At 36.6% G+C, this 24,795-nt stretch overlaps 1 protein-coding gene across 4 annotated transcripts; it reads right to left on the reverse strand.

Moving 5' to 3' along the window:
* Positions 1-90: 90 nt before the first annotated feature.
* LOC100796633 (ribosomal RNA large subunit methyltransferase I) lies at positions 91-23,758 on the reverse strand. 4 transcript variants are annotated; one of them, XM_014779208.3, is made up of 8 exons: positions 23,518-23,754; positions 22,172-22,397; positions 21,498-21,632; positions 20,616-20,838; positions 11,718-12,015; positions 10,775-10,959; positions 6,400-6,537; positions 91-375 (listed from the first exon to the last, which is right to left on the reverse strand). In XM_014779208.3, the coding sequence occupies exons 1-8, from the start codon at positions 23,627-23,629 to the stop codon at positions 247-249; spliced, it is 1,446 nt and encodes a 481-aa protein (XP_014634694.1). In that variant the 5' UTR covers positions 23,630-23,754; the 3' UTR covers positions 91-246. The 4 variants fall into 4 exon arrangements, with proteins under 4 accessions (XP_014634694.1, XP_003531813.1, XP_040874304.1 ...); XM_003531765.5 differs by having other exon boundaries at positions 11,718-11,904; positions 23,518-23,747; XM_041018370.1 differs by lacking the exons at positions 91-375; positions 6,400-6,537 and adding an exon at positions 6,746-6,859 and having other exon boundaries at positions 23,518-23,758.
* Between the last annotated feature and the right edge of the window lie 1,037 nt (positions 23,759-24,795).

The raw sequence follows: 24,795 nt of genomic DNA on the forward strand, positions 1-24,795 counted from the left end.
CTTGATTTTGGCTAGAGGAGCCACCCAATTGTATTTGAGATGTTAGCTTTCACTTTCAGTGGTAAAATATAGTTTGACAATAATTATTAATTAAATAAGCAAACCTATGCCCATTTTTTTCTTTCAACTGATGTGTAAGACATTTTCTTCACTAATTCGGTGAAAGGGCACTTTCCAAAGTTCCATTAAAATATATAATTACATGGGAAAAAACTTAAATGAATGAAAATCCCCCAAATACAATACTCATGAAACTCGCAATAGAATGTTGGTTAGATATGCTCCTTCTGGGTATGATGGATCGATAGGGTGATCACAAGCTGCTCCAGCCTGTCTGAGGACAGTGATTCTCCTACCCGCCATAGATGCTGCACCCTGGTAAAAAAGAAAGAAGAGCAACTTCAATGCAGTTATTTATGCTGATTCTCTAAGTTAAGCCACTTGAGAATATAATCGGAACTAATAAGTTTTTGGATGAGTTTGTTTAGGCTTAAAATAAGTGATTTTAAAAAACAGAATATGTATTTATGTTTGGTTACAATTATAAAAAATCATTTTTTTTTAATTAAAAGTGATTATTAACTTCTTTGGATATGACAAGTGGAGAAGTGCTTTTTAATTCCAAAATTACATAAAAGACTTATGAAATAAACATGTTTGTTTAGTAAAAATTATTTTTTCATACATGCCCATTTTTTTTAATTAAAAAGCCATTCAAATAATAGATAAATAAAAACTTCAAATATTATTATTTTTAGCCTAACAAGCATGTTATTACAATATTCTATTAATAAAATGTTTCCAAATTTTGGTGATTAGTGTTGGTTCTACATATGAACTTACACTTAGAGCTTATTAATAACATTGTTATTTTAAATTTACCTCATAGAAAAATCAATAATGTATTAAAAATATTTAATATATTTCTACAAGTACTTTATAAATTATCTCATAAAAAATAAAATAAAAAACAAGTCAGCAAAATAAATAAGACTATAAACCATAAATGTTCACATTGACTAAAACTTACATGCTTATTACTATGTTAAATAAGTACTTCAATTATTCGTACAAGCAATCAAAATTAAAATGTTAATCTTATTTCAAAAAGTAAAGACCTTAGACAAACTAATGTCACACTTGTCTTGACAATTGATCTCTGATAGCATTTCTTACTTATTCCATGTATCATTCTTCATGATGAAGTATATGATTCACCATTAAAATTTTGCTCTATAGCTCATAATGCTTTAACATTCTCTAAGTTTTCAACAATATCTAAATCTCTAGAATTTATCCTTCTAACATAATTATGGAGTGCAAAACATGCTCATATGATAGAAATTTGAGTTTCAAGTTTAAAATCGATCATGCATTGCAATATTCTCCATCTTACTTTGCAAACACCAAAAGTTCTTTCAATAACATTTTTCAAACTAGAATGATAAAAATTAAATATTTCATCTTTTGATCTAAAATTTGGAACCAATTTAAAATATTGAAGATGATAACTTGTATTTCTCTAAGATCCTAAGAAATCTTTGAATGGTGGATATCTCGAGTCAACATGATAATATTTACCTATAAATACATAAATATGTATTGTGAAAAAATAATCATCAATTAGAAAATAATAATTTAAGCTATATCAAATTACTTCCAGGAAGATAAGGAAATTTTAGATTTGGCTTTCGAAGAGTGTTAGTGAAAATCCATCATGAATAGATCCTTCCCAACCACACATTGCAAATGTAAAACACATGTTAAAATCACATGCAACCATCACATTTGTGCTTGAATATCCTTTCCTACTAAAAATGGCAATTGTTTATATGTAGGAAGATGTAAAGTAATATGAGTTCCATCTATAGCCCATATGCAATCTTTAAAGTAAGGCCAATAACGGTCATCATCTTTGATGTAATCAGAAACATCAACATGCATAGGATTAGTTTATCTAGTTATGTTATTTCCCAGCTTGTGTATAACTGTTAGAACTCGATAGAAATGATTATGAATGATCTCATGAGAATGTTGTACTCATTCTTCAACTTGTCTATATGAGGCTCCATTACCAATCATATATAAGAACAAAACAACATTTTCTTCAACACCAATATGTTTGGTAGGTGTTAATCCATATTTATTGATTAACTCACATACCAATAACTTAAACACATTTTTTCTCATTCGAAGTTGCTCAGAAATCTTATTCTCATTCGCTTGTATTAATTCTAAATATCACTTGTGACCGAGGAGAATTGAAGTGGTTTTAGTTTCTTTCACAACATGTTTCAATACATGATTTGTAATAAGGAATGCAGCCAAAGTAATTGCAACATGCAATGAAAACATATTAGTATTATTGTTTGACACTTCAATTTTCAAGTCAGAGTTATACTCATTTTCATCTAAACTATTTGGTACCATTTTTATTTTTTTATTTTTTGGAAAGCAAAGATATATATATTAATTAAAAAAGTACCAGAGGTACTACAAGATACAAGTAGCTAGATCTGTAAAACAGGAAAAAACAACCACCCTACAGAAACAACACCCTACTAGAGGTCACACTAGCTGAAAGCTAGAGACATTCCTGAAGTAGTGATTAGATTTATATTTTGATTTACAGGATGACATATAACTCAGATGAAAGTGAGTATAACTCTAACGTGAAAATTAATGTGTTAAATAATAATACTAATATGTTTTCACTGCATGTTACACCTACTTTGACTGCATTCTTAGTTACAAATCATGCATTTATACATATTGTGAAAGAAGCAAAAACCACTTCAATTCTCACCCGTCACAAGTGGTCTATAGAATTAATAAGAAAATGAGAATAGATTCTTTGAACAACTACGAATGAGGGACTTCATTTATATCATGATGGTTCGAAAACCAAATATAAGATTCTTGTATCCTCCTGAAGGTAATTTTATATAGCTTTAATCTTTTTTATTTTAATTGATGACTATTTTTTTACAATATTCTTAAGACATATTTATGTATGTATAGGTAAATATTATCTTGTTGATTTGAGATATCCATCATTCAAAGGTTCCTTAGGACTTTAGAGAAATACAACATATCATTTTCAATATTTTAGATTGGCTCCAAATTTCAAATCAATGATGAAATAGTTAATTTTCATCATTCTAGTTTAAGAAGAGTTATTGAAAGAACTTTTGGTGTTTGTAAAACAAGACGGAGAATATTACAATGCATGATTAGTTTTAAACATGAAACTCAAATTTTTATCATATGGACATATATTGCACTCCATAATTAAGTTAGAAGGATAGATTCAGGATATTTAGATATTCTTGAAAACTTAGAGAATGTTGAAGCATTATGAGCTACAGAGCAAAATTTTGATGAATGATATACCTTATCAAGAAGAATGGCAAAAACCATCTCAAGCAGATGTCAGGTACACGGAAGAAGTAAGAAATGCTTTCAAAGATCAATTGTCAAGACGAATACGACATTAGTTTCTCTTTGGTCTTTACTCTTTACTATTTGAAATAAGTTTGACAAATTAAGTTTGATTGCTTGCTTCTACAAGCAATTGGAGTACTTATATAACATATTAATAGACATGTAAGTTTTAGTTAACATGAGTATTTATGTTTTATAGTCTTATTTATTTATTTTGCTTAATTGTTTTTTTTAGATAATTTATAAAGTACTTGTAAAAAAATATAATAAAGATTTTTAATACATATTATTGATTTTTCTAAGGTAATTTTTAAAATAAAAATATAATACCAATGTTATTAATATTCTCTAGTATAAATTCATGTGTAAAACCAACACTAATCACCAAAATTTGGAAATATTTTATTAATAAAATATTGTAATAACATGACTATTAGGCTAAAAAATAATATTTGAAGTTTTCATTTATCTATTATTCATATTTGAATGTCTTTTTTAATTAAAAAATGGACATATGATGCATGTATAAAAAAAAAGTGATTTTACAAGTGCTTATAAGATCTTTTATGTAATTTTGAAATAAAAAAATACTTCTCCACTTGTCATACCCAAACAAGTTACTAATGACTTTTAATTAAAAAAGCACTTTTTAATAATTGTAACCAAACATAAAAGCATATTTTGCTTTTGTAAAAAAATTTATAGATAAATCACTTATTCTAAAAGCACTTATTTTAAGTTTAAACAACCTCATCCTTTATACAAGTTGCTTATAAGTGGTTACAAGCAAACTTGCTTAACCATTAAAAAAATGTTCTAAATACATTTTTGGTCTTGCAATTTAACATTTTTTTATTTTTTTTCCCTGCAAAAGAAAAATATTTTAGTCCTTGCAAAATATATTTATTTTATTTTTCATCCTTAAAGTTGGTAATGCTTTTTTATTGTTCAAAACACTTTTTTGACGGATCAAAACACTATCTAAAGCACTTTAAGAACGAAAATTAATAAACATCAAATTGCAGGAAAGAAAATATATTTCAGCCAAAAAAAATTAAGTTCTTGTGAGTAAAAGATAAAATAAGATTCACTAAAAATAAGTTAAATTCTTCCATTGAAGTGGAAATTAGTTCTTAAATCGTATAAAAACAAAAAGATTGGCTAACTCAAATTAAGTTAAGTTCTTCATTGGAGATGTTTTAATATTTTATTAACTTGGAATAGGCAGGTTAATAAGCATATTGCAAGATCTCACCAGCACAATAATTGCGCACGTGTTATAAAAAACTAATGGAAGAGAAAGTGTGAGTGGTACAAAACATTATATTATATTCACATATTCCAAAATCAGGTTGAGATGGAAAAATCTGAAACAAATATCTCAAAACCATATATACATTTTCTCATCAAAACAAAACCATACAATTTATACCAACACTTTAAGAAAGCGATAATTTCGTAGACCTTATTTGGGACAACGACAAGAATTAGATTATTTCAATAATCTAAAAGAACATTTTGAAGATAATCTATTTTGTTTAAGTAGTATAACTGTATAAATGCAAGGATTTTGTCTTCTGAGTACATAGATCGTATTCGAGATTCAATTAAAGATGAAATTGTTAAAGCTTTTCTAGAAAACTAGGAATTTGTGCATTGTTGTTTATTTTGTAGATCGTCTAATTTCAAGTTGTTGATGTAAGAACATTTATTTAGAAATTTCTCTTTATTTTTATCCCTTTATTATTAATGATAGTTATTGTTTATGATTGTAATACTTGATTTCCAAGGTGAAACTTCCCCAAACCACTAATGCATCCAATCACCTCCATCCTTTAATAGAACCCCCACATCATATGACTCTGTTGCTTCCAGCAACACAAGTTAGGTCCATTGGAGTCACCAAGTTATATTTTACTAACAAAATTAAATAACTAAGTACCATTTTTTATAATTACTATGTAAAATTGATTTTATTTTTGCACTATACGAAATAGATTATCTTAAAATCACTTTTCAGCAACCATACTCAAATAAAAGTTAATTCTAATCATAATTGATTTTAACTATAATAGATTGCATATATAATCAAATATTGGAATGATCAGATTTTTTTTCAACTATCCCAAACACACCAACTGCTTGGCTTAGGTTTCTTTTTATAAAAAAAAAAAAAAAAAAAAGTTAGGTACAATAGATTTTTAGAAAAGCTCTTAAAAAATTAAAGAACTTAATTTATATAAAAGAAAAATAAGTTTGAAAAAAACACGAATTGAAATAGCATTCAAGTTGCATGTCCTAACTCCTAACCTTCCTCTCATCCTGAACTAATCAATGTTGGACAATGAAACAAAGGCTTTAATTTAATAGGAATTTTAAAGCTACAACTTAATGTTGGACAATGAACCAAAGGTTTTAATTTAATAGGAGTTTTAAAGCTACAACTATGAAACAATTTTTACTCTATCTTTAAAACTCTAGTATTTTGAACTTTACCTTTAAAATAGCTCAAGTCAAAAAAAGAAAAGTTGGGCCAAACATTTAGAGAAATAATTGTTTCTTTTAGCACCATCTTTAAAGAGCTTTTGAAAAATAACTTATTATCAAACAAATAATAAATATTTCACTAAACATTTTTCTTTCATTATTCAAAATCATCCTCTGCTGCTAAAGCAGGGACACTATTATGACTATTAAACTCGTGTCGTGATCTATCAGAATTTTATTATTATCATAGCCTCCGGTTCAAAAAAAAAAGGGACACTAACTAATCCGGAATTCAGCCAGGAGATAAGTAAAACCTAACTAAAAATTGTTCCAGCTAAGGATCCAACTCGAATAGTATTTGAACGATTCAACCTTAACCTTAACTTCGGTAGTATCAGAAATTGCTTAAAATAAAATAGTTCTAGACTGATAAGACTCCAGTTGGATCTAAAGCGTATAGGTTAATACCTGAAGGATGCGCATGAATATCCCACTTTGGGTCACAGCTCCAGAACAGGAACATGTCATCAGAAGACCACCTCTTTTTGTAAGTTGCATAGCAAGTGAATTCAAATTCCTGTACATACCAGAAGCACTATGTAGAACCTGTAAGACAATTAAACATCCAAAGAAAGAAAACTAAAGTGAGCAAAAGTAAACTTTTGGAGACAACACCAGCTAATACAAGAATTTGCAAGATCTATACTCATGTAATTGCTTTCAATTCCAAGTAAAATGAAGTAAAGCACTGTCTGCATACATAGCTTATGGCATTTAAATATCTTAATTGAGATTCAATGACTAAAAACGCAAAAACACACCTTAATCTTATCCCCATTCCTCAATCATATATTCAATGCAGTAAGCATGTGTATGTGCACCATATATAGAAGTAAGAGCTCAGCTGCCTTGCAACCTCACTTGATTACTGTTTCAAAATCAAACTACTCATGCAAATGGGTTTAAAAATGGAACCATTTTTTAAGACAGATACATATTTTGGGGAATAAAAAGGACATTTAAGTAGCATTAGACCAATTTATGTGAAGATTTTCAAGAAACATGTGCTAAAGCAAGTCATTGAGAATTTCAAAGCTAACTATCAGATTTTAGATCATAGAAGCAACCTGTTGCACCCTGTGGAAACACAAGCGATAAGCTCACCCACAAACATAAGAGTCACAGAAACATATACAAGTGCAATCGCAATGACCAATTTTTTAATATTAGTTAATAACAGAATGTTCTTGGACATATAAACCATATCATAAACGATAAACCAAGCAATGAAGAACCCCATTACTGGGAACACATCTATTCATACTATGTAAAAGAACATTGATAAGGTAGGCTACAATGCTATTCTGTCCTTTCATTCCTCACTATGGTATTTATAATGGATACATCTGTGATAATGTGCCAATCATTGGCTAGCAGGGAGATAACAAAAATAATAACAGAATTGAGGAGCGAGGAATCTAAATTGGTTGCAATGGCCTTGCCGATATTGCGGTGAGCATATCCTGCACTTTGGCTTCTTCTGATTCTGCTCTACACCTAATCACTAAGGTACGCGGGCCTCTTCTGTGTCCTCTTGGTCCTGGCTGCTAAGGCAGTGTTGCTATCATCACCCCCCCCCGCAACTTGAAAGTCAACCTTGTCCTCAAGGTTGTACGAAGGGCATAAGTCTTCCCATTTCTCACAGGTCGTGTCCTCAGGAGGCAATCCAACCCATTGCACCAATGCTAGCTTGGTGGGTGAAGTCGTTGGCATGTCCTATTTCCAGTCGAGGATGGTCAAAGGTTCAATAATTGGATGATTATCGATGGTCATTGGAGGGAGAGAAACGTGATTGACTGGGATGAGTCCTTGGTGTGGTTTAAGCAATAAAACATGGAAGACCAAGTGGATTCAGGAAGAGGCTGGTAACTTGAGGTGATACGCAACCTAGCCTATACGGTCTTCCATCTGAAAAAGGCCATAGAAATGTTTGCCAAGTTTAGAATATGTCAAAGACAGGGATGTTTGTCGGAATGGGCGGAGACAAATGAACACCCAATCTCCTACAAAGAACTGAACATCGCAGTGATGGCGGTCGGCTTGTAGCTTCATAACAGCTTGGGCTTTTGATAAGCGGCGCTATAATGTGTTATGCATCATGGTTCGTGTGGCTAATAAGGTGTCCACAGCCTCTACCGGTGAAGACCCAAGCAGATAATTAGGAATTGATGGGAGATGTTTGCCAAACGTCACCTCGAAAGCGGAAAGGCTGATGGCAGAATGGACCGAAGTGTTGTATGACCACTCAGCAAGCACAAGGAATTTGTGCCACTGCGTTGGTTTATCATGGACAAAGCTCGAAGATATTGTTCTAGAATGCGATTAAGAACCTCTATTTGTCCGTCAATCTGAGGGTGGTAGGAAGTACTTATGCAGAGCTTCGTGCCACTCAAACAAAATAGCTCACGCAAAAATGAGCTGATAAACAAGGGGTCTCTATCCTAAACAAGGCTATGGGGAAAGCCATGCAACTTGTTGACAATGTCGAAGAAGAGAATAGCGACCTTGTGTGTCATTTAGTGTGGGGGAAAGGCACCAAAATGAGCGCCCCTTAGAGAATCGATCCACCACCACCAAAATGGTGGTAAAGCCGTTTGACGGAAGTAATCCTAAGATAAAATCCAGGGATAAGTCCTCCCAGGTCGAAGAAGGTGTTGGTAAAGGTTGGAGAAGGCCTGCCAGCTTCTTCGTCTCGTGCTTTGTTTGCTGGCATATGAGGCACCAGGAAACAAAATGATGGGTATCGAAGCGCATATTGAACCAAGTAAAGTTATTCTGCAAACGATGTAGAGTCTTGGCCACTCCCATGTGGCCCCCAATGGGAGTTTTATGAAACTCTTCCAACAAAAAAGGTATGAATGGATTGTTCACCGGAAGCCATATCTTTCCGTTGAAGAAAATAAGGTCACAGTGGATGGAGAACCCTGAGTGTTCCTCCAACTGTTGTTGGATGTTCGCAGTTAACTCCTGAAAGGCGGTGTTATCTAGCAAGGATTGCCTGACTTGATCCATGAAGATGAAATTAGGGAGCGACAGGGAAAATAATTGGGTGGCAGGCATCCGTGATAAGGCATCGGTGACGATGTTACTAGAGCCCACTTTGCATTGGATCGTATAATCGTAACCCAGCAACTTGACGAGGTATGTTTGCTGCTCTAGGGTTTGTATCACCTGGGACACGAGGTCCTTGAGACTCTGATGGTCTGCGAGGAATCCACGCAATTTGGATTGAGAAGCCGAAATAGGCAAATCAATCATGGCCTGGATTTTGATTGGGTCTAGGGCTACGCCTTGTGATGACACTATGTGGCCAAGGTAAGGTAAGCAATTCTAAGCAAAGATACACTTTGAGCGACATAGGTAGAATTGCCCATGAGAGAGGGAATCGAAAATGGCTTCCATATGTTGGCTATGTGCTGAGAGTGATGGACTATAGACGAGGGTGGTATTGTCGAAGAAAATCGCAAAGAAACTGTGGAGAAACGATTTGAACAGATCGATCATCGTCGCCTAAAACGTGGACGGTGCATTGCAGAGGCACCGAACGGCATGACTCTGTACTCATAATGGCCCTGATGAGTTCGAAAAGCCGTCTTCGGGATACTTCTTCAGTCATTTGAAAACCATGAAGCTTTGCCTAATTCATCAAGAATCGTCAGTTGTGGACCTGGGAAATCTATCTTTGAGTGTGATTGCATTCAGAGCCCTATAGTTGACGCAGCAGCGCCAGCTGTCATCTTTCGTTTTGACGAGAAGCACCAACGAGAAAAATGGGCTGTGACTGTGCCGAATGAGGCCGGAGTCTAGCATGGTAGCTAACTGTCGTTCCAATTCTGTCTTCTGGCAAAAGGGATAACGGTATGGTTTCACGATTACAGGATTGGAATGGGGAAGATGGATATGATGGGTAATGGAGCAAGGTGGGGGTAAATGGTGTGGTTCATGAAAGATGGTGTCATAACGAGACAATAGGTTGGTGATGGCTGGGGGTGGTGGGGATGGGTTGAGTGATGTAGAGGAACTGGGGGGTGTCAGTGTAGTTTTCGAGACTTGGGCTAGATGAAACAAGGCAGACACACTCTAGGTTTAGAAGTAACGTCTGAGTTGGTGGGCTGAGGCTGAGGTGGGTTGGAGGGGAACATCTGCGTAAAGGGTGATTGTGAGAACGATGGAATCAATTTTACTGTGCATTGCTGGTCAGACCAGTTGATAAGGTAGGCTACTATGCTATTCTGTCTATGGAAGTTTCAGGTAAAATATTCTATCCTTTTTGCATTCCTCACTATGGTATTTATAATGGATACATATGGGATAACGATGCCAATCATTGGCTAGCAGGGAAATAACAGAAATAATAACAGAATTGGAGAGCAAGGAATCTAAATTGGTTGCAAACAGCCTTGCTGATATTGCGGTGAGCATATCCATAACTTTGTCTTCTTCTGATTCTGTTCTACGAGTAATCACTAAGGTACATGGGCCTCTTCTAGGTCCTCTTGGGCCTGGCTGCTAAGGCAGTGTTGCTATCAGAAAGTAGTTCAAATTTTCTAATAAAGAATCATTATGTGAGAGTAGGCTATTTGCAGTATACACACATATCCGAAAGTAGGATTACCATATTCATTTGCATCCATAAGCAATTCATTCAATAAAACCATCTAAAGCTAAAAGCCTAAAACCATTTTGCATCACTTTGACCTCTAACCCTCTTCTTTAGTCACCTGAAGCCCAACTGTAAATTTATGCCATAACATAACTATATGTATGCTGCCATAATTGATACCTTTTTTGTTGGTGCCAGTTTAGGAGGATCAATGATGACAATATCCCAGGATTCATTTCTCAAGAGAGCACCCTTCATAAATTCAGTAGCATCTTCCCTCAAAAAGGATATTCTTCCAGGATCAATGTTGTTGAGTACAACATTTTCTTTAGCAAGCTCCAAAGCTAGCGGTGATGTGTCAATACCTAACAAAATTGTCGACATAATCAGACTTATTAAATCAGTTCAGTAGTCACAACAAAAATATAATACTGATGATATAAACAATCCCTGTATATACTTCTTTCCTGTAAAGAATTTTTTTAAAAAGATCATTATGATGTAAACTCAAAAAATTCTCTATTGCTACAAATGAATCTAAAAGAAATTCACCTACTTTAAAATAATTCAATCAGCAGTGATACAGAATAGTTCTTAGGTTATTAACTTATTATGACTTATTGGGCTGGGCCTATCTTTCTTGTATTAGTCTTATTTCATACTCATAGCATGAATATAGACAAGACAAACAATACTGAGTCAGTAATTCCCATACTTCATTTTCATTCCCATTCTTAATTTTCTCTAACAAACAGGATCACAGTCACAAGTGACATACATATGGTCCGTAGGTCATTGGATGACTAAAAGCCTTTTTGATCAATGGTCTGTAGTTAGCAAGTGCACAATAGTTGTAGACTCTTGCTTGATTAATGATTAATAGGTTTAACTGTCTTAAAATTTCCTAAAACATGTTATAAGTTTAGTTCCAAATTTGGATTAGAGTCAATTATACTTAACATCACTACTACCTCAATGATGGTAAGTTGCATGCATCCTTCCTTTCTAAATTTCAAGGTTGAGACAGTTGAACAACCAAATTATCTACAGTATTATAATGTCAATCATAAACAATGATAATTAGTAATAAAAAAAAGGGCAGAATTAACAACATATAATGTACCGGTGACATTTAGAGCACCTCCACGCACAGCATTTAGAGCAAAACCGCCACTATAGCAGCAAATATCAAGAACCTTTTGACCATCTGAAATTCTTGATATAAACTGGCGGTTCTCACGCTGATCTGCATAGAATCCCGTCTTCTGGCCCTTCAATGAAATTGTGTATACAATTTCATTTTCCACAATCTGGCAGATGGGAACAACATGCCCCAAAATCAGCAAATCAGTAAATTTCACATTTCTGCGAGTGTAATTCCACCCCAACTGTAGTAGGTAGTAAGCCCCCACCCACCCACACTGACACACAAAAAATGTTTGAAGAAGTGAATATGCAGGGCATATTTTCAAGATCTTGAGTTCTGGAAACATTATATGACTAAAACACATTTTAAGGTGCAAAATATGTATGTGCATAATACAAGAATAACAAAACACATAAGAATAAATTATTTTCATTCAAAATAGAAATCCACTGTATGCTTTCACCTTTCTTTAAAGACATCACAGTTACCATTTACCAAGTTATGTTCAAGGATAACTTATTTAGACATACATATTATAAAGTAGAAAGGTTGGTTCAGTGTTTCTTCAACTTTGTGGTTACCCTTATGGAGCACTTGTCATTTATTGCATCTATTTATATTGTGCAACTCATCAATTTGATAACAAAAAAGAAATCTTTGTAGAAAATAATAAGGCTGTTGTTGTTAGGATATAAGGAGAAGGAAAAGTTAGTTAACATGGTTAGACTATTAATAAGTTAGTTACTACAGTTAGGATATTGATTAGTTGGTCAAGGGGTTAGTTAGTTAGTTAGAGGGATTCATTAGATATAAATAGGGGAAGAAGGATAAGAGAGAGGGGGATCTTATTATTTGTAGATTGAGCATTAGCTCTTTGTGAAAGAAGAAATCCTTTGTTAGGGGAAAACTCTTGGAGGACATTTTGCTCTCCTATTTTTTGTTCTTTTCTTACTAGTCAATAAAATCCTTTCTTTTGTTTCTCATTACAATTCTTGGTTCCTAACAATTGGTCTGACCAGTCGGATCCGAGTTGCACTTTGGAGAAATTGACCAGCGAGCATGGAAAGGTGATCACAGACCTGAAAACAAACATGGATTTCATAAAGGAAAGGTTGTTGGACATGAGGCAAATCAAGGAATTACTTCTTGAATTCAAGAAAGGAAAGACGCCTTCAGATGGTAGGGAAAACTTGGTCAACAGATACAAGAAGACAGAAGAGGAGAACAATGACAGTAACAGGTCGAGCGAGGAGTGTGAGGAAGAGGAACCCAATTCTTGTGGGTTGCACCATCATTCTTGCAAAATCAGCATTTCAGAGTTGAAGCATGGATGACTAAAAAGTTCAGAAAATATTCTTTTGGTTAAAAGGGAGTAAAGCATGGAGGAGGAGGAGGAGCCCATCAAGAAAACCATTGATGGAATTAAAGAGGTCAAACAGATGCTACAATTGCTGATCAAGAAAAAGGGCATCAGACTTGAATTTGAAAAGGGGGATAAACAACCCATGCAAACAGTATCGACTTTGCAGTTGGGTATGTGGGCAACAACGTCACAGCAAGACAGTGTTTCCGTAAAAACCATTGAGGGTTCTTCCAATGAGAGAACTGAACCTACCAGAGGGAGGAGCTTGGTGTCGAAGACAAAGACTCGAAAACCATTGAGGCCAAGGTGGTAGAGGAGATCAGGGTGGAAGAGGATGAGAATTTGTAGTTCCAAAGTCAAGGAGGAGTGTTGAAGATGAGACTGTTGGAACTGTCAAACAAACTATTGTAGATCCAATTTTTATGCTATTTTTTAGGAAAAAATAAAAGTCATGTTGACTGATAGGATAAAGTTGTTTTAGTCATATTCTTTAGGCATGATCTGTTAGTGATTTTATCTCTCTGTTAGTATTTTTTTTTTTTTGTTATTATGTTTATAAATACGTTGCTTCATATCTGAATAAAAATAGGCCTTTGCAGTCTCAATTTCCTCTACATTCTCTTTCATTCTTTAACACTTTATATCTGCTGTTATAAACAAAAACAAGAAGCTGACGGTGGTAGTGCTTTTGTCCAGATGCCTGATGTGTGGATAAATCTGACACATGTTTATTTTGCTCAGGGGAATTTTAATTTGACTGTGAAAATGTATCAAAACTGCTTGTGGAAGTTTTATTATAGCGCAGACTCTCAAATACTTATATATTTAGCTTGTACACATTATGAGGCTGAACAGTAGCAAGACGGTATAAAAACTCTACTGAGAACCATCCATTTGGCACCCTTGAACCATACTTTAAGGTTTGATGCAGGGGTTGCAATGCAAAAAATTTCAGCATCAACACTATAAAAGGCAAAGAGGACTGCAAACGAGGCGAGAGCAACTGTTGCTGAGCTGCAAAATGTTGTTCGTGTATTTAGTCAATTGTCTATTGCTTCCAACCTACATATTCATGGGTTTGATGAGAAGAAAATTGACACTCATGTTGGATACTGCAACCACTTACTTTTGGCTACTAAAGGAAGTACGACAAAGACAAGAACTTGCTCATCAAGTTGCATTGGGTAAGGAAGCCCAGCAAAAGGCTAAAGAGCAAAGGAAATTTCAGATGGAAAGGAGAAAACTTGAGGAAGTGTGTCATTTCAGTTTTCAAATTCCAGCCTTGAGGACAAGGTTGATTTTTAGGACAGGTGTATTGTTAGGATATAAGGAGAAGGGAAAGTTAGTTAACAATTAGACTATTAATAAGTTCATTACTACAATTAGGATATTAATAGTTAGTTAAGGGGTTAGTTAGTTAGTTAGAGGTTTATTAGATATAAATAGGAGAATAAGGATAGGTGAGAAAGCATTTAGTCAAGCAGAATGGGCAATAGAGAGAGAAACAGGGAGAGAGAGAGAAACAGGGGGAGAGAGAGAAACAGGGGGAGAGCGAGAGAGAGAAACACAGAGAGAGAGAGAAACACGGTGGAGAGAGAGAGAGAGTGAGACAAACAGATAGTTGTGTCAAGTTGAGAGAGGTCAGATATCGCTCTAGAGAGAAGGAGCTAGAATCTAAGTACGGAAGAGTAGACGTAAGATGGATTCCAGAACAGCTTCACTCGGCAAATGACGACGATCACGGTGGAGTATGGCACGAAGTAAGGAGCAAGCGGAAATGGAGACCGGCAGAAAGCAGGGATAGAGTGTACACGAACAGCTTCAAACGTCAAGACAGAACGGGGACATGGCGAAACAAACTCGACGTCACGACTTTCTACTTTTCTAGATTCCCGGCTGGAATCAAGGAGGAAGACCTCTGGAAGATTTTTCAGAAGTGGGGTAAAGTTTGGGAAGTCTTTATTCCCAAGTATAAGAACAAGGAAGGCCAGAGGTTCGGATTCGTTAGATTTAAAAACGTACAAGATGAACGGAAATTGGAGTTACAGCTTGATGCTAACATATACATCGGAAGCATGAAACTTTTTGTCAATAAGCCGAGATATGACAGGGGGAAGGTGAGTCGGAATAACAAGAGTGTCACTTACTCACAGAGGGGGGAGATAGTGGGGAAGGAGACGAAGCCTTTATTTTCTGTGGATAGGAAGAGATCCTATGCGGAGGTAGTTAGAGAGGAGATGGAGGTTGTAGGAGGCCCTTCCGTAAAGGAGAATCATCTTTAGGCAAGGCACGGTCAGAGCAGAGGACGGTGGTTTTGAGCTCCCATAAGGAGACCAACGAATGGCTCCAGAAAGCTTGGATTGGAAGGCTCAAAAACAGAGGTATGTTTGAGAGGCTGGAAGAAGAGCTTCAGTGGATTTTAGATGGAGAGGTGAACCCATGCTACTGGGCCGACGACTGGATATTCCTTCCCTACCTGGATGATTCCAAGGCGGAGAGAATCATTCACGAGGAGAAGATTTCGGGGTCCTCTCCAGTCACCGAGCTTCAGAAATGGAGCCCGGATATTAGACCAGATCACAGGCTGACATGGGTCCGGATATGGGGTCTTCCGCCGGCGGTGTGGGCGCCGGAAATCATGCAGAAGGTGGTGGAAGATTTTGGGGAGATGGTAGAGGTGGACGGGTCGGTGGAGGATCGTAGGAGGATGGACGTCGCTCGAATCCTTATTCGTACGAACAAAAGGCCGCGTCTTCAAGAGGTGGTGCTGGCCACCATTGACGGTGAAACCTACCACCTGGACGTCTTGGAGGAGATGCCTGGTTATTGCGCGCCGAGGAAACATCAATGGAGCGTAGCAGATTTCCCGCCGTCCCCGTTCTCGACACCACCAAATACTCCGATATTGGCACGCGACAGCCCCCCAGCTACTCCAGACGGTGGTTCCGACCACCGTGATGGTGAATCGCCCAGTCAATGGGGCAAGCACCGGATGCTTTCCAGTAGCTTTGTCCAATGGATAAAACCCAAAGGTCAGAACCAACCTGGTCGGTCCGTCATTGTCAACGCCGACGTGGACCAATCACACGAGTACCGTCATCAGAAACGAGTAGAAGCAGGCCTTGGTGCAGTGCACGAACCCAGTAACGTTCACTTTACCCAACAAGGCAAGGATTTAAATGTCTCTGTTGAAAGTAAAAAGAAGAATAGCATGCAAAAGGAAAAAAGGAAAGCCAGAGTCAAACAACATGGTTTAGACCAACACAGAGACCTTTCTGTGATAAGCAATGGAAACAGAGCTATTTGCAAAGAAACGGGAAATTCGGAGGCTTTTATGTCTGAGGATATGTCCTCCGGCAGAAGAGAAGATCTCGTGAAGGAGCACCTTTAGTTAACACATACAACGAGCCTTTAGAATCCAACGAGCCCGAAGTTGATTTGGGCCCCAAGGTTATGGGCCCATCTGAATCTGTCACAAAGGTTTATGTTAGAAGAAAATTGGTGCTGGCTAGTAGGGGACAGGCCCAATATCATAAGAGTCCAACTATGAACCCAGCAACGGGCTTACAACCTGATGACATACCTTCAGATCCAGAAGACGAAGTGGAGAAGCAACTTGCCCTGTTAAAAGACCTGGGAGTGACCCATGGGAGTGATGTTTCGAAGGTCCAACAGTTTATGGAGGATATGGACACCAGAGTTAACACAAAGGCAGTCTAGATGGGCATTAAAAACCAGCAGTTATGATCATCCTTTCTTATAATTCAAGAGGTTTGGGGAGAGGAGTCAAGTGGGCAGCCATTAGAAGGACCATTATAAAGTATAAAGTGGACATAGCTTGCTTTCAAGAAACCAAAAAAGAAAGTTTTGATAAAGGGACTTGTCAGGCAATTTGGGGGGATTCATCATCATCCTGGGAGTATGTTCCCTCTATTCAGGCCTCGGGGGGACTGCTCTGCCTTTGGAACAATTCTGTTTTTGAGGTGGATACTAGAGTAAAAGGCAGTAATTATCTATTGCTGGAAGGGAGGTGTGTGGATATTAATCAAAGGATGGTTGTGGTAAACATTTATGCCCCTTGTGATCTTGCTGGGAAGAGGCTCATGTGGGATGATCTGAAACAGATGAGGGCATCCAAACCTCCTGGTATTTGGTGCTTCATGGGGGATTTCAATAGTATTAGAAACCAAGATGAGAGATTCAGCTTATCACAAAGTCGTGCTGATCCCCTAAGTATTTCAGAATTCAACTCTTGGATAGCTGAAATGGAATTGCAGGAAATTAAGTGTATTGGCAGTACTTATACCTGGATAAGACCAAATGCAAGGGTCAAGAGCAGACTTGACCGTTTTTTGGTATCAGATCAGTGGCTTCTTTCTTGGCCTGATAGCTCTCATTATACCCTTCCAAGGGATTTCTCTGATCATTGCCCTATAATCTTGCAAACTAAGAAAGTGGACTGGGGCCCTAAGCCGTTTCGGGTAGCAGACTGGTGGCTCCATCAAAAAGGATACCAAAGAGTGGTTAGAGAGGCTTGGAGAGCTGATCAACAACCTGGATGGGGGGGAATTCTGCTTAAAAACAAACTGAGAATGCTAAAATTGTCAATCAAACAGTGGAGTAAGGAGTTTGGTAATATCAGCTCTAAGGAGATTCACAGAATTCAGCAAAAGTTAAATGCTGTGGAAGATATAGCAGCTACCAGGCCTCTGTCAGAAGAAGAGATCAACAATAGGCATTCCCTCCAGCAGCAGCTGTGGGAAGTTTCCACTGCTTATGAATCTCTACTGCGGCAAAAATCAAGATCAAGATGGCTTCAAGAGGGGGACAACAACACAGCATATTTCCATAAAGTTATCAATTCCAGGAGAAATTATAATTCTATTCAAGGAATTCTCATAGAAGGAAGGTGGGTTCAACAACCAGAAGAAGTGAAAGCTGAAGCTGTGAAATTTTTCCTGAAGAGATTTTCTGAACAAAACTGTTATAGGCCAACCCTTGATGGAGTACAATTTCCATCTCTCTCTCATAGTCAGAGACAGGATTTAATCCTTCCTTTCACAGATGAGGAATTAAAGGAAGCTGTGTGGAGCTGTGGTGGAGACAAATGCCCTGGGCCTGACGGTTTTAATTTTAATTTTATTAAACACTTCTGGGGAGTGATGAAACCCGAGTTTAGAAGATTTGTGGATGAGTTTCATGTTCATGGATGCTTCCCTAGAGGCAGCAATGCCTCTTTCCTAGCCTTAATCCCTAAAATAAACCACCCACAGTCCTTCAATGATTATAGACCAATCTCTTTGATTGGATGCATGTACAAGGTGATTGCTAAGCTACTAGCAAACAGGTTGAGGATTGTCATACCTAACTTAATTGATGAAAGACAAACAGCTTTCATTAAAGATAGGCATATACTTCATGGCATCTTGGTTCTTAATGAGGTGATTGAGGAAGCTGTTAGGAGCAAAAAGCCAGCCATGATCTTCAAGGTGGATTTTGAAAAGGCTTATGATACAGTTTCATGGTCTTTCTTGGATTATATGCTACATAGAATGGGTTTTTGTCTCAAATGGAGGAATTGGATCTCAGCTTGTCTCCACTCAGCAACCATATCTATTTTGATTAATGGCAGCCCTACAAAGGAATTTTGTCCATCTAGAGGGCTGAGACAAGGGGATCCTCTAGCCCCTTTGCTCTTTAATATAGTTGGGGAAGGTATTACTGGCCTTATGAGGGAAGCAGTTCGGAAACAGCCGTACAAAAGCTACAAGGTGGGGAAGCAAAAAGAACCCACAAACATTCTGCAGTATGCAGATGACACTGTTTTTGTGGGTGAAGCTAATTGGGATAATGTTGTGGTTTTGAAGGCTTTGCTGAGAGGTTTCGAAATGGTATCAGACTTGAGGATTAATTATGCCAAGAGCCAGTTTGGAGTTATAGGGGGAGATGTTAATTGGATCAATGCAGCAGCTCAAACCTTGAATTGCAGTCTTTTAGAAACCCCTTTCAGCTACTTGGGTATTCCTATAGGGGTTAAATCATTAAGCAGTATAGTCTGGGAGCCTTTAATTAAAAAATGTGAGGCTAAGCTATCTAAATGGGCCCAGAAAAACATATCCATGGAAGGGAAGATCACTCTAATCAATTCAGTTCTTAATGCGCTGCCTATATACCTCCTGTCATTCTTCAAGATCCCTCAAAAGGTAATAAACAGATTGGTGAAGTTGCAAAGGAATTTTCTGTGGGGAGGAGACCAAGATAATAAAAAAATTCCTTGGGTGAAATGGGACATCGTCTGTCTTCCCAAGTGTGAGGGGGGCCTAGGGATAAAAGACATAGCAAAATTTAATACAGCTTTGTTGGGCAAATGGATTTGGGCCTTAGCTTCTGATCACCAACAGCTTTGGGTTAGGATTATCAACTCTAAATATGGAGGTTGGGAGGCCTTGCAGTCTGCTCGGGTCCAAGGAAGACAATCTGGTTGGTGGAGGGATCTAAGAAAGCTGTATCATCATGAGGAGCAGAGCATTTTTCAGCATTGCATGAGATGGAAGGTGGGTTGTGGGGATAAAGTTTATTTCTGGAAAGACAAGTGGATAGGGGAGGATTATACTCTCCAACAGAAATACAATCAGCTGTTTCTCATCAATGAACAGCAAGCTGATCTCATTTCTAAGATGGGGTCTTTTGACCAAGACAGGTGGAGTTGGAATTTCAAGTGGCGGAGGAATCTGTTTGATTATGTGAGTGTTCAAGCTGTGAATTTTATGGAGGAGGTCAATTCCATGTACATTCAGAGATCTGTCAAAGATGTTATGGTTTGGAAAGCTGACCCTAGTAGGGCTTTGGTGGGAGTCCATGAGCTGGATTCAGGCTAAGGGACCTCTAGCAGTCTCTCCAGTGGACCATTTTCTTCAGTTTTGTGATGGTTTTGGAGCTGTGAGAAATCATAGTACTTGCTGTGGATGGTGGGTTGCGTTGACAAGTACTATATGGAAGCATAGGAACTTCCTCATTTTCCAGAACAAACCTTTTGAGCCGCAGAAGGTCATGGAAGATGCTATGTTCTCAATATGGTCTTGGTTAAAGGCTAGACAAAAAGGTTACAACATCAGTTTTAACCATTGGTCTTCCAACATCTCGGATTCCTTTGGTTAAACCTGTATGGGATAACCTTTTTAGGTGGGGTAGCTTGGGCTTTTTGGAGGGCAGCACCACTGGTGCCTTGTATTTCCTATATCCAGTACCACTTGTACTGTTTTTGCATATATTAATATATATCTAATTTTGCCTTCCAAAAAAAAGGATAGGTGAGAGAGGGATCTTATCATTTGTAGATTGAGCATTAGCTATTTGTGAAAGAATAAATTCTTTGTGAAGGGGAAACCCTTGAAGAACAGTTTTCTCTCCTGTTTTATGTTCTTTTCTTACCAATCAATAAAACCATTTTTTTTCTTTCTCATTTCAATTTTCGGTTCCTAACAGTTGTCAATGCAGAACACTTGTTATACCTTTGTTCTTTCAGGACATGTAGATGAATGCATTTTGTTTAAATCATATTCATTAACTCCATCTTCCTTTAAAATATCAACAGATGGCCTCCAATTTACATGATTGATATAGTTGATTTTCTTGATGCATGCCTCTATCTCTGATTTGTATTTCTCAACCCAAGCAGCAGATGACGCTACTACAGCAACACCTCCAAAGACGTCAATTATCAATCCTGATAGTCTGCAGGGAACAGTGAAACCCAATTCAAAATCAGGCAATCTTCTTGATCAGATCTACTTAGTATTTGAAGATGTACAAGGAAAGATATTCAAATAAAAAGAGATATATGCATCTGGCAAAACATATCAGGTATTAACATTATAGTACTATTGGTACTTGGTAGTACAATACATCAAGGGCATTACCGTTAACAACTGCCCAAGAAAACCAAAAGATATGATACATTAATTTATAAAGTGATGGGTAGCCAAAATGGTGAATGTTGGGCATGTATATACATATTGTTAAAGAGCTAAAAGGCATCCTTTATGAAATGAAGTTTAACATATCACATACTTAACTCTAACAAACCACATTTACACAAATGAGAATCACTCACAAAACAAGAAACAACTGACAGAACCCTGCCCAAAGGCTCCATCAAAACTCACCCAATGACTCCCTGCCATCTCCCGTAACTTTCCCTCCCCTTTATCTTTGCCTCTCTAATCATTTTCCCTTCCTTCCTATCCACCTCGCCACACAGGCAAGGTCATTACAATTCTAATCCATCTTCTGCCCCTTACTCATATTTGTAGCATATATGAGTGGCTGACAGTGTACATTAAAGTTTAAAAACTGAAACATAAAGAAAAAAAGTTCAAGCCTTCAACTCTTACCTGTCACCCTCACTATTGATTAGACGGTATGCATTGGTGTGGACTGATGGAAGACCCAACCTTCTACGCATTTCAACAGCTGCATCAATTCTTGTTTCAATCAGTTTCTCCATATTCAATGCACAAGATGAATCGCTGTATCATCAAGAATTGAAGATTAGAGGTCTGGTGATGCCATATGGAAAAGCAATTTTAAGAATTATTGTGTTATTTAGGAATTATTCATATTCTTATCAAATTTAGAAAAACATATTCTTGGGTAAATATTCTCATGTTAAGATATTTTATTTGATCAGGATTTCATAGCTTAGGAAAATCACATTTTGATTATAATGTCATATTCTATTAGGATTTATCTAGGATTTTTATTATCCATACCCTTTAGGCTTTATGTACTACATGCTTGGAAGACTTTTGGCATAATAACAACACAATTCCATTTCTTTAGAAAATATCTTAAACTTGAGTTAGAGGAGCACTCTGCTCTAGAGGACTATTCTTGGTTTGTTAGTCAAGGGAATACCTTGCCCAAGAGAAGTACTCTTGGTTTGTTTATCAAGGGAGTACCTAGCCAAGAAGCACACTCTTGGTTTGTCCTACACTGTTTGTTCAATGGGCTTAAGCTGAAACAAAAAAGAATAAATACTAGTATTGTGTGTATATAATATACAAACCTAGTAGCTTCATCTTCAAGCTGCATGAGCCGAACACAGAACATAGAAACTGAGTTGTACATGCCCCATCCAATTGGTTTCTCAGTCCCATCTGCTACCAGAACAACATCCCCGGTCTTGGGAGGTGGCCTCCCAATTATTCTATCAACAGCTCCACTGTACACCATTGGGTTGCCATCCTTAAAGAGTTGTGTCTTCCCCTTTTTAAGTACAACCTTTGCAACACCTACCAAACACAAACTATTGATAAAATAATTCAGTGAATTTAAAAGAATATGACTGATGACTTAATCTATAACACTATATGCAAGTATTTGTGTATAGTGAAAGCACACAGATGAAGCCACAGTCCAAAACAGTGAAACCATTACAGTTGACATACAGCAATTTTACATAAAATGTAATGAGCAAAATAGCAGGGACAACGAAAATGTCGAACATATGTAGCAAGCCTTGATCCAAAAGTTAGAGTCAAAGCTCAGAATCTAGTAGAACTAATCCATAGCACCTCCTGTGTCTTTAGTAAAACATTATTACTTATTTACCAATTACCACTCTTTAAAAAGGTTTCATGTCTCGTTAGCTTAAAGTCTAAGAGACAATAGTTACACTTTTAACCCATAATTATCAGTATTTATCTGTCTGCAGAACTGCAATTTTGGCTACATCAACAACATTTGCCCCTAACTTTCTGCAATTTCAACAACCAAAACCACAATTTAAAACCCTCATTAGAGTACTGTTCTCTACAACAAGCATTTTTATTTCAAACATTTGGTAATTGAACTAGTGAGCCTCCACCCCATGCCCTACATCACAAAACAGTTCATCTGAGCATTTTTCACTATCTTCGCTAATTTTTTACCACAATTTTGTCAAAACTGCCCATATGATGAAGGGCATGGGGTGAAATGGGCATTTTTCACATGGGCAATTTTGTCAAAACTCAATAAGAGTCCTACAACAACAAACCACTGAGCATTTTTCACCGTCTTTGCTAATTTTTTCTCTAAAATGCTATATTTTCAAACACCGTGAAGATTTGTCTCTGCTTTGGGAGGGAGCAACTTCGTACCAATATCATTGTTATCGAAAAAAAAAAACAGAGTTCGTCTGCTAATTGCTACATTATTTTCCGGCAGCACACGAGCAAGAACGAAAAATTAAAAGCTCAAACTAACGCGGGGACGGGACATACATACACCATTCTTTAATTGTAAGAACAGTTGTGGGCCATATAATAATCTCTAAAATGTGATAAAATGCAAGGAAATAGTTGTGTGGAATATGTTACGAAACGAATGAGTGCTCAGTGAGGAGGAACAAAACACAGTCAATAAATACACCTTTGGGTTGATGGAGAGCAATTTGTTGAAGGGTGGTTGTGGAAGCTGCTGCTGGCAAAGAACACACTGAGAGTGAGAGGGACTTCATCAGCAGCGTTGGCAGCTGCTTCATTTCTTCTTCCGAGACTGGGAGAGAGGGTTGCGCTCGCTATTTTTATGTTACCCTATATATTACATACATCACCCCAGCGCCCAAGTCCCAAAGGACTTTCACCCTATACTTTCTTTTCTTTTTATGAGCGGATATTTTTCCGTCAAATTAAAGATTACTTGTTTGAGATATTGAGATGACTTTTTTCATCAATATTTTTTCATATGCATATGTTAGAAATCAAATCACATAAGGGATAAGATTCTTTACCCATCATATCACCACACCTTGTTGATACTTTCACCCTATATAATTTTTTGGTAATTATAGAAATTTAATTTAGAATAGAAATATAAAATTTGCAAAAATATAAACTTATGTGGATTGAAAGTGAACAATTTTTTTTACAAGGACTAAAATATAAAAAAATGTAATCTTACATAATTAAAAGTTAACAAATAAATTTAAAGAATTGAAAAGGCACAAATTTTAAAAGGACTAAATTCATGTTTAAGCAAAACAAAAGTTTTATAAATGTTTTGAAATCTTAATTCAATACACCTCATAAGATAAAACCATATAATAGGAAGCCCATGAGTGTAGCACATTCATTTAATTTAGAAAAGAAATGTAAATTATAGAAGGAGAAGAGAAATAAAATAGGTTTATGTTTTGTTTGATTTAGATGATAAAAATAAAAGAAAAACATTTTGATTAAAGTGTAAAAGAGATAGGATCCTCATAAAACCAACATTGTTTCTCTCATGTTTTTTCATTCTCCCTTAAATAAACATAGCCTTAAGGCGAATCCTAAGATTAGAGAAAGTCTTACATACACACAACCCTAACATGTCACTCTTGCACACAACCACTCAAAAAATGGCACCTCACTATAATTAAAAAAATAAAGAAAAAATAAATGAAGGCACGCGAGGTTTAGATGGGTGTGAACTTGGTGCTTCCCTAAATGCATTATTTCCAAAATCCAAAGACACAAAGGTCATTACCTAGCAGCAGCACACAATTCTAGTGTCCCACAAACAACAACAACATGAATGAAACAAAGAAAAAATTATGGAAGAGCACAATCAAGAGACACTCAAAGGTTTCCCTGGCAGCTTGGAGGTATTCGAGATGATGGAAAAAATTTGTTACGGTGTCTAGATCGACCTGTCCCCTTCTAATGT

Source organism: Glycine max, chromosome 8 (genome assembly GCF_000004515.6).
Source record: "Glycine max cultivar Williams 82 chromosome 8, Glycine_max_v4.0, whole genome shotgun sequence".
In the NCBI taxonomy this organism is placed as follows: Eukaryota; Viridiplantae; Streptophyta; class Magnoliopsida; order Fabales; family Fabaceae; genus Glycine; species Glycine max.